This window comes from Haemaphysalis longicornis, unplaced genomic scaffold (genome assembly GCF_048455015.1).
Source record: "Haemaphysalis longicornis isolate Haplotype H1 unplaced genomic scaffold, Haemaphysalis longicornis Haplotype H1 scaffold_2, whole genome shotgun sequence".
Taxonomy (NCBI): Eukaryota; Metazoa; Arthropoda; class Arachnida; order Ixodida; family Ixodidae; genus Haemaphysalis; species Haemaphysalis longicornis.
Genome location: NW_027526295.1, coordinates 45,319,997 through 45,331,046, shown reverse-complemented (window position 1 = coordinate 45,331,046; position 11,050 = coordinate 45,319,997). Strand labels below are relative to the sequence as shown.

The 11,050-nt window shown below is 48.7% G+C and overlaps 1 protein-coding gene across 1 annotated transcript in view; it reads right to left on the bottom strand.

The window, feature by feature from the left end:
- Window positions 1–342: 342 nt before the first annotated feature.
- Window positions 343–11,050, bottom strand: part of LOC144167937 (alkaline phosphatase, tissue-nonspecific isozyme-like) — a 30,223-nt gene continuing 19,515 nt past the window's right edge. The window contains exons 4-5 of the mRNA XM_077697059.1: window positions 4,895–5,035; window positions 343–563 (exon numbers count right to left, since the gene is read on the bottom strand). Coding sequence (XP_077553185.1) covers window positions 343–563; window positions 4,895–5,035 — 362 coding nt within the window. The remainder of the gene's footprint in view (window positions 564–4,894; window positions 5,036–11,050) is intronic.

The window sequence follows — 11,050 nt, the reverse complement described above, 5'->3', positions numbered from 1 at the left end:
GGTTGGCTGCTTGCTGTTGACTCCATCGCTTATGAACTTCGACGACGACCAAACTCGAGAGTAATCAGAACAGAGCGCAGGAGTAGAATGGAGTGTGCCGCGCCGATACCCGCTTTATATTCGTAGCGCGCGCAGTAAAGGGAGAGGAGGTAGCACCTGCTGCTGCAACGCCTCTTTCAGCGCCGGAGCACGCGCATGCGCGCCTGCACCTGTTATTCAGAGCGAGGAAGAGCGGGGGAGGGGCGCACGTGCTGGCTGGCTGCGGACGCCGATCGCCAACGGACGGGTGACATTGTGAGTTAAGGAAATGCTCTGCATTTAAAAGCTCGTGCGGAAATGAAATCATTCTGGGCCTGTACGCACCGACTCACCCAGTATGTTAGTGCCCCTCTCAGGGTACCCGCTGATAGTGAAGACGTGTGAGTGGTCCGCGGTCACCACCAGCAGGCTCTCGTTCGTATCCAGCGTTTTATGTGTCTCGAAGACCGCTTGGTCCAGCTCGAGCGTTTCTTCAAGCGCCGACATACCGTGGTTGTTGTGGTGGGCCATGTCGATGCGAGCGCCTGTCGTTCACAAACAGAGGCGAGAAATGCAAAGAACTGAATAGTTTCATTGATACCATAACGCTGTAGCTGTCTTTATCCGTGAAATATTGTAATTTCTTGCTGTATACAAGCATAATGCGTCTTAACCGTGTGCGTTAGGTTAGTGCTTTCTTCATATTCGTAAGGTGAGTGAGTGAGTGAGTGAGTGAGTGAGTGAGTGAGTGAGTGAGTGAGTGAGTGAGTGAGTGAGTGAGTGAGTGAGTGAGTGAGTGAGTGAGTGAGTGAGTGAGTGAGTCGGAAGCTGATCAGGCTGCTTTTTCAACCTTTGTTTCTCACACTCCCCCATGCGCTTAGCAATGTCCTTCATAACTACAGTTAACTTATGCAGTCGAGTGAATAGCTGTACAATTACAACTGTTTCTTTTCTTGCACCTGACATCTGGTAGCGAAAGTTATAAAGAGTTACGCTGTTTAAAGAATGGCGCGAGTAACATGTTTTTATGGCAAGACTCAGTGATGTTATTCGTGTGAGAAAACTTGTAAAACCCTTCCGTTTGATTCTACAGTTTTTTTGCGAATTAGTTGTACGGAACACGCGTAGAAGAGCATCCATCGTAATCTATTATCCTTCACAGAGTGGAAGGCTGCCATATCTAGCACAGTTAATTCCCTTCGTGCACGAGGCCCTCGCCTAGCTGGCTGAATACACCGAGCTCCCAAAACACCGCAAGCCCCGCTGTCTAGATGACTGAGTGAATAACCCAATGATACAATAACCACTAATTTTGGGAGAAATAAAGTTTTATAGCTACCACACTACCTCGAATCAACCACTGTGCCACAATCATTCCGGACGGGAGCTCGAGCGAAATTCTTTTCGGTTACAAAGGCGTTGCGATGCCCAAGGTTATCCTTGTTAGACAACACACAATAACCACCTTCATGCTCGTTAGTTACAAGTAAAACTCTTATCACTGCAGGAGAACGTCGTCCACCCTACGTTCCCGTACTTTCTCAGCACAGGATGCCACACCGCCTTGCTATATTTGGACCTGCATAACTTCGGGAATACAGCGGCATCCAATCGATAGCGGGAGCTCTGTATTGAGATGACAAGATAGAGAGCTCACGGCCGCTCACTCACAGTTGGAAAGATTGGAAGGCAAATCGACAAAAATAACCAAGCGTAAGACACAGAATTATTGAAAAAGCATCGAGAGAGGGATATACCCCTCAACTCGAGCCAAGTCAGGTAGTACTACACGTGGGAATGGTCGTACATCGTTTCTGACAATAACCGCGGTTGCAATGGTTAACCTAAACAGCTGGAGTAAACAATTAAACACCACTAAACACAAAGACGTAAATACCCTGCCTCCATTTTTACGACTTCAATACTTCGATATTCCTAACCGCATCCTCGGTATTCAATGGCGTGGAATGCATGCAGGCAACCAAGTGTGCGCCGCCATATCTGTGGCCAAGCGTCTGTTGCTAGGCGACTTTGTGCGCACGGCCCGCAGATCAGGAACCCCTCTTCTCCATGCAACCACCATGTGAGTGCGCCGTCACTCGTTATGTCGGGCTCCGCGTTGTGGCGCCACTTGTCCCTGCTAAGCACGACTGTGAAACACATGACTGTGTTTCACCTTACGAACTCTTCGCCGAACACAAAGTATTGCGTCGAGTTCACTCTGAGCGCGATTAATAACATCTCTGTTGGCCCCACAGTTTAGAATCGGATTGGAACGGAGCAGATGACGCACGCCGGTGTATTTTTTTTTCTTCGGCGTGCGGCCGCAGTGGCCCAGGCTGCGCCGTGTCCGTGGCGCACCAGCCATGTCTGTGGCCATTTCCAGTGTTGCCAAGCGATGAAATTCACCGCTAAACTTTTCAACGAATATCGTCTATATATTACGTGCAAAACAATGATTTTCGGCAAAATCGGAGCGGCCTTTATAATCTCTCTCTCTCCTATCCCCCCATAAGAGGTAATCCCTTGTACGGGGTCTAGGTGAAACGGATTGGTATCCAAGCCAGGTTCGGTATGGCTACGACACCCATGACAGTACTCTGACAAATCTCACCAGTGTAAAAACGGAGCAGAGCTAGCACATAGTATCCAGTGGGCTTGCCCGCAGGCGGCGATACCAGGTCATGGAATCACTCAAGTAAAGCAATGGAAGAACATGTTGCTCATGTCCCGCCCATCAGATCAAATCTGGGCCTTTCAGCTGGCTGAGGACGCTACTAGAGCACAAGAGCTTTTGACCGACGCCTTGGAACCCCAGCTTCTTCTAATGAATTTGCCTCTCTCTCGGTCGACTAATTGTTTCAGATAGAAACTCGTGAAGCTTCCAAAACATTACAAATATGTCTTCTCAAAACCACTAAAAAAAAGCACTTGTATATGGCACTAAAATATGAAAAAAAGGAACTCTCGATTACGATACTATCCTATTGCGATACTTGGGCGCAGCACCAGTGCGCTGAGGCAGCACTCACTCGTGGGTTCTCTCGACGGCAGCTATGGTGAGCCTCTACGGCGGTGGCGCGAAGTGCATCTGAGGAACGGATCGCGAACTCGCCTTAAGCGAATGCACATCATAGTCACGCGCACATCGCCTTTGCGTTTCCGCCAAGCGTCGCCCCGTAGAGCGCTTCGTGCGGGCACAGCATACTGCCCCCTCTGCTCCCCCACCACATACCTTCGCAGAGCGACGGCTCGCGCCGCCATGGCGAACCGCCCTCACCTCCCAATTTCGGGAGACTCTCCTCCTTCGCTTTCTTTCATCGTTCGCTTTTTTTTACTCCTGGGTCCACGCCATCGTTCGGTCGGTTACGCCGTCAACCGGATCAGCCCAGAGACGGCCGCCAAAGGGCTGTGCCCTAAAACATTGCAATGGCCTACAATGGTCGCTGTAAGATCTCGCGGGAGAAGAGCGGCTATTGAGAAACAGCATGGGACATGCGAAGTTTCACCTTGCTCTTATGTCTCTTAAAGGTGCTATGCATTAATTGCATATTTATTACACTGCCGCATTCGGCCCTTATAGCTCTCCGCTTGCTATCAAGGTACAAGATGTCACAGCCCAGTTTATATGTCATAAAAGTGATTTCTATTTCGGCATTTACAGAGGCAAAGCCTCTTAGGGGCTCGGGCTGTCGGCTTCTCATGCCGTCGTCGTAATCGCGGTCTCATATAGTGACGGTACTAAAACACCGGGACACTCGCTTATGCCTCTCACTAAAACATAACGCCTACTGAAAAAAAACTGGGGCACTCGTTTACGTCCCGCTCTATAACGCTTCCTAACGCGTTATTAAAAAACGTGGGGACATTCGTTTACGCCTCGCGCTGGGATGCTTCGTAACCCGTACTAAAAAACACCGGAACACTCGTTTACGCCTAGCGCTAGAACGCTCCGTGGTTCAAAGACACGAGACTTTAAAAAACAGCTGTACACCTCTACCCCCGAACGGTTTCACCTCCGTTGGCAAAAACATACAAGGCGACAAGAATGCATGTGCACTTATACACTGCATGGTTCATCCCTCCCCACACTTCACATTAGTGGAGATGGCTTGGGATTTTGTTTCTGAACCAACAAGTATGGTCCGAGAATCCCCAATCACAACGAAAAATTTGTAATTACTTTCTTGCCAGAACAATCGCTGTTCCAAATGTTTTGATTGATTGTAGGGTTTAACGCGCCGACGCAATGCAGGCGATGAGGCGCGCCGTAGTGGAGGGCTCCGGATTAACCTTGACCACCTGGGGATCTTTATCTTGCGCCGAAATCTCGTACACACGGGCGGTTTTGCTTTTGTTTCCATCAGAAAAGCGCCCGCCGCGGCCGGGAATCGAGCCCGCGACCTGGTGCTCAGCAGCACAACGCCTTAGCTACTGAGCCAACGCGGCGGGCTTTTCAATGTTTTATTGACTCAATTTCTTAGGACGAATGGTAGTATGGACAGACAGACAGACAGACAGACAGACAGACAGACAGACAGACAGACAGACAGACAGACAGACAGACAGACAGACAGACAGACAGACAACGCACTTTCTAATAAATTGCATGAGCCACGCCCCTGCACTTTTCTGTCTGGAGTTTATAAGGCATGTCGGAATCACAGGGGAACGCAGCACGAACCTGAAGCATCGCTATTAAACGAAACTCGTCAAGTAGCTTTCTTTTGGAATTTAGCGCACATCTGTATTTGAAGGAATCGCCGGCAACTGACAAATAAGACTGCTCCACTTTAAAAACACGTAGAGGTACAGGCGGGCATTTCGCCTTCGCCAAGGTCAGAACGGAGGCCAGATAGGGCGAGCGGCCATGTACCTTCGACAAGCAAGAGAAATCCCTTGGGCGCCCTCCTGAGGATCTGGACGGCAACTCTGGTCATTTCCGGCAGCGTCGGCTTCGTGCTGTTCGGGCTACTGCGGTCAATCACGTACGGCAAGTGATCCGAGTCGAAGATACCTGCGAGCCATCGAATGGCGAGATACGCAAACATGAACTCAGGCACGAAACGATTATGTTATGGGGCAGGCAGCCACTAGCGCGGCACATGCGTCGTGTCCTAGTGAAAAAGGTTAATCACCGCTCCTAACCCACAATCTCAACCCCGGGTTTTTTACGACAGAGCCAAGAGACGGCTTTGAGCATGGCACCTTCGAGCTGCCATTCCCAAATTCGAAGACCCGTCCCCCCGAAAAAGTGCCTCGAGGAGCCCATATTTGCGTTAATAAATCCTGATATGGCTGCGCCACAACAGATGACATAATGACATTCTGGCTGTCGTGGCGGAACTGAAGCGATCGCGACAGCCCTCCATCACCACCGCCAGTCAGGTGCTACGGATGTGCCAGTGAAGTGATGTTTGATGTGCGTCGCATCGTTTGGGAACTCGACAGTCTCAAGTCGGTCGACGACAAGCACAGGCCCATGTCTTTGGTGTCCTACAAACACTAGATACGGTCACAAACTGGCGCCAAAGAGGCACTTAGCTCACTACGGAGTTTCGCCTGCGAGGCTTCATAACAAGCCACCCTACACCGCCACCAACCTTCGTTTTTGCATATAGGCCTCGCGCCATCCCATTTAATAAATTATGCTGCTACAATACAACAGAACCACTCGAAACAAAGAACAAAACTTACGGACAGAGTACTAGGAACGGCAACGCGGCATGTGACCTGCCGTCCTTACGCATCTGCTTTTGACCACGTATTTTAGAATTGTTTTCTTTTGCCACTTGTTATGAAGTTGTAGCTCAAAGAACGAGTTATATTAAAGAAATAATAAATATTGGAGACAGCAGTTGACAACATCGGTTCAAAGCAGGTGCTTGTAACAACGTTGTGTCTAGCAAATTGTTTTCATTTCATTTAATTTATTTTGTTACCTCAACGGTCCACGGAGGGGCATTACATAAGGGGTGGAGTTTCAAAAAACACACAAGAAAAGCCATGCATCAGCTTGAAAAATGGCTTGTGACGCTCTGCATAAGTGTTGATGGACAGGTTATTGCTGCTATGTGGTGAGGGAGCTCATTCCATACTTTTGCTTCAGTTCCCGTATTTTATTCTCTCCGGTTTAAACTCTTTCTTGCCCGCTGTTCTCCCCCACAAAAAAGCCTCACTAGCGTTCTAACCGCTACAGGGGCACGCCCAAAATCATTCGCAAAATTATGCGGAGTGCCTTCTCAGTTCTCGTCATGCTGCATGATCCAAAATAATACTGCAATAAGTAGTGGTAATGCAGTTGTAGTTGGGAAAACAGGTTCTGTGTCTTCCACAGAAGATACGATGTATTGCAGCTTTATTGCGAACAGTGACATAGGCACAGTTTTCTTATTGTGGTTTAGATGTACTTGCGGCATGTGCGCACGCTATACCTACACATTGCATTGGTGCAAGTCCCTCTTCAATGTTACAGGCTTTCAGTGGGATTGCGCAGAACCGATAAATGTTCTAATGCGGCTAAAGTTAGCTTTGCTAAAGCTCCTATCATGGAATCGTGGCATGTATGCCAAAAGCTACTTGTGCCAGCGCCCAGACTTTTATGTGACGGTAGTGTTTCCTTACCCTGACAACCGCAATGCATTACAGTCGCTTGGAAGCTTCGGCTCCTTGCCGACCATTTCGAACCAAGAAGCCATGTTGAGTGGACTTACTGCACTTGCCAATGGACAGTTCACTGCCGTCTCAGCTTCTTTTTTCTTAAGAATCAACTCTATAGCATCCTCAGGTTCTGATACCAACGCACAACTGTCTTCCATAGTTATGTAGCCTTAGTAGCTGCAAATTAGGTAGCCATTATGTTTACCTTTCTGCCGTAGCAACCGTCTGATTAAAGGAAAGCTGCCTCTTGCCTATAATGGCTGCTCTAATGCTGCTAACGCGTGAGCACCGTAATATTTTTAGGAACATGGGATATACAGACAAGGGTGGAAACGCTTCGCATTCCAACTGCGAATTTTATATTCGGTTTGCTGTCTTCCCTTGTAAGGATGCGACGAAACTAAAATCCGTAGAGTAGGCTTCTCGTTTTTTTTTTTTGGTGCTCAAATTAATATAAGCTTACTGTTTTGCTGACTGCCCACATAAATAATCTGTCTTTTTTTATACAATCCGCTGGAGTAACGTTACGACAGCCTCACGGTAGCGGCCAATAAATGTGATTCTCGCTCGCCTCATCTCTGACTAAACGAAAGGCGTAAGTGGTTTAGCTTAAGCTTTTGGAAGCTCATGTACGGTGGAAAGCTTGGGTAGTTTGTGATCGCTGCCACGGAACCGAATCGCCCGCACGAAGAGTCAGGGACCCAGTATTAAGAAATGCGCAGAAAGAGGGCTGAACTTTGTTGTGTGTTTAGCGTACGTGGGTGCCATGTAGCGTCGTTCCTAGATAAGCATAAAACCAAAAATATGGAAAATACACCAGACAACATAGAGGTGAGAAAAAATATCTTCGAAACAATTATGGAATGTATTACACAAGGGTGATCTCGTTGCACACGTCAAGCTTATACTACGTACACATTGTGCTTGTTTTCTCGTAATTTATTGAAGGTTGCCCTGGTACATTTTCGTTTTCATTTGCTACACGGAAGCGTCCCCACATGCCTTTTAGCGCGCTCAGTGAACGTATGTTGCAGAACAGAAGCATTACTAAATGCCGCAATATACAAATACCAACGGCTATGTATTGTCTACCGACTCCCACCTGACACCAGCGCCAGACATTGTATCCCAGCAAACGTCGTTAAAAGGCAGAGGCACTTCATACACCACGCCTGTTCGGCAGTTATAGGGGCGCTGACACTAAAATTTTGCGTTATGTTTTTTTTTTTTTTTGCCATAAGTAGTATTGACCTATTTATCACGCCTAAAACCTCATTTGCTTCAGCGTGACACGGTTGCTTGATCAGATACTTTTTTAATGAGGCGTGTCGCAGTTTCGGTTTCAGCGGGAGCGGCGAAAGCCTGGATTTGGTAGAAACATGGCTGCCCTCGTGACGGACGGATATCACAGAGCAGGGCTGCCGTAGCACTGTCGTTTCCACATCGGCGGCAATTTCTGCTAATACCCTAAATACTGATCTCGTCAGCCGCTTACTAAAAATGCGTGGGCACGCCGCAGTCGCCGCGAGTTCAAACTGCCGGGGCTAGAGAACGGCGCACGACGCTCGAGGCAGTGGGTAGAGAGACTCGCGCTAGGCGCAGCCGCCCGGTCTGCCTACATGTCTGCCTACAGATTTGTTCGGCTTGACACTGCGGCGGCTATTCGATTGCCGCTCTCGTAAGCGGTGCAGACGACGATTTTTAATGCAATTCGCCATCCCGCCATTAACTCCTTTCTGATATGTGACGCCTTGTTTAGACCTTGACTCCCATTTCGTGTTGCGGTGCGAAGCTACCGCTAAAGCTGCCTGCGCCACATAGCGGCCGTAGCCGCCGCCTGTGCAGTGACCATGCGGATCGCTCAGTGCGCTTGTCGTGTCCCCGGCGAGTTTTCCCGTGCAGTGTAATAAAAAGCAATAAAATAGAGCGCCTGGAATCGCTGCAGAACTTAGGTCGCGGCCAGCTGCCCGGATGTCCCAACGAAATCTCGGCGCCACTGCCGCCAACGATCGGATCGTTCCATCCGATCAGAGCGGCGAGCGGGCGAGAAACGCCGGCAGTGCGGAAGGGGCCAACACAAACGCGTGACGTGTTTGGATATGGTTTATTTACTCCACAGCCAGGGAACGTCGATTGCGCGAGGCCCTCCGCTCGCTGCTCGATTGTATCTCATACACTTTAAAATTGATTTTAAATATGTCCTAGGCTCTATTATGCCGCTGACATATTGCGTATGTTGTATGTGGGTTCACAACAATCTATCCGAAGTTACCTCGCCTTCAATATTTTGTGTCGGTACTGCTTTAAGGAAGAGAGTAGCGCGGTTAATTTCAGCAAAGCTTTAGCACTGTTGGGCCTTTTCCCAACAGATTGATTGTGGAGTTTAACGCGCCGAACGCACACAAGGCCGATGAACGCGCCATAATGGAGGGCTGCGAATTATTTTGACCACCTGTGATATTTCACTTGCGGCGACATCTCGACATGAGGGCGTTTTTGCTTTTGGCTTCCATCAGAAAAGTTGCCACAGCCTATTCACAACCAGGTTCCACCTTTTCTATTTTCGGCACCAAGAAAAATCACCGGAACCCCACATTCGCAGGAAATTTTCCGGAGATGTACAGAAAAAGTTCACGACAACGGCACGTGGAAACCGATCTTTCGATAGGACTTACGTATTTCGGCAAGTACCCTTCCTTGTGACCTGTCCCCTTGGAGACACTGCGATTTTCAAGATGGCTCCGTGGGGTCAAAAATTATTGGCATATCAGATCGCCAATAATTTTTCGCCTAGTCACCTCAAAATATTGTTATGTTCACGGCGTCAGGTTGTAGCAGCACCAGACAAGTCCCCATCCTCATTAATGAATTCAAAGCTGGCATTGTGGAGCTACTGAAACGTAAACTTTGGATCTTTGATGGTTGAATGAATAAGGCTGAGGGCGCTCAAAACAACATCATTGTCTGCCTGAAAGCGAAGGGACTTTATAACCACTGGGTAAACAAATGAAAATCCTAATGTGCGTGCCTTGGCTGTGTCCATGCACGTTGACACAGGCAAAGTGACTGACGGTATTTTGCTACAGTGGTTACGACTATTCTACGCAACAATAAACACCGTTACTGCTTCAATATCTACAACTGCAAGAACGCCAGTGCAGTTATAAGTACGCAGCTGCTAGGCGTCAGATGCAATGGCGGTTCTTCCGCGGCGCTAGCTATCCGACGCATCATTAAGTACCCGGTTTTCTGTGGCTTTTAATTTCCCGGAGCCTTGCTTTAAGTGGCATTGCTTCTTCGAGCAGTCTTTGAATGATTATGATTGGAAGTATTTCAAACAGTACCCGACCGATTTGGTTTGGTGAACAAAACGATATAATCCAAGTCCCTGTTTTAACTGTGATTTTATGTACCTCTTGCTTTAATGCCGAGAAAGAGAAACAACAAACTTTATTGTCCGCAAGACCTACGTCCACGTGGTAATTCCAGTCTTCAATTTACCGGGTCCAATCGTACTGCACAATGTTCATTCATGGAGTCATGCTTTACGCCAAATATGCCACTTGTTTATTTTTCCTTTGTATAGCAACAGAATTGCGTTATGATGGATCCACTCACAAATACCCGTGTAGAACAGCTTTATTGTCCTGTTTTTAGGCACTGCGTCCGCGGAAAAGCATGCTCAAACATTTGCTTTCCAATGGTAGTATTCCCTTTTCGAACGCTACGCTCAAAGCCCGCAGCAGCCGTGAAAGGCGCGCTTTGAATGCAAAAACTGCCTTGGGGAGAGCGGGCCAGTGGGGTAACCGCAAAGCCATCCCCGCCAAGAACACTGATGCCACGAAGAAAGCCACGACAATGATCCCGTGTTTCCAAATGTGGTTTGTTGTTAAGTACGTCGTAAAACAAAGTCTCCGCGAATGAAAACAGTCAGGTCGCCAAATACAGCACACTGCGTTCGGCGCGTCCGAACCACGTGACAGTTGCGCGGGAGGTTCAAACACGATTTGGAACAACATACTCGGCGGCAGCGACGCGCTGCAAGATAACGGCAGCCCTGCGCGCACCGCCGTTCTTTCGCTGATCACGGGTTCGGCCACACCTCGTGTGAGCACCGCGCCTTTGCAAGTCTCATCACCGAAAGAATGCCTGCATCACCGTGAAAAGTGCTGTAGCGGACATTTTAAAGTGCCAGGAATCGCTGGGTATAATTGTTATCCTGGTGAGGGCCCAACTTTTTGCGATATAGGGCTCTGAACTTTTCGCGGTAGAGCTGGGCCTATATGGGCCTAGCACGACCACAGCGACGGCGTCTCACAGCGACGCCAGTTCGGCCAGTTCGGCGTCTCACAGCGACGCCAGTTCGGCGGGT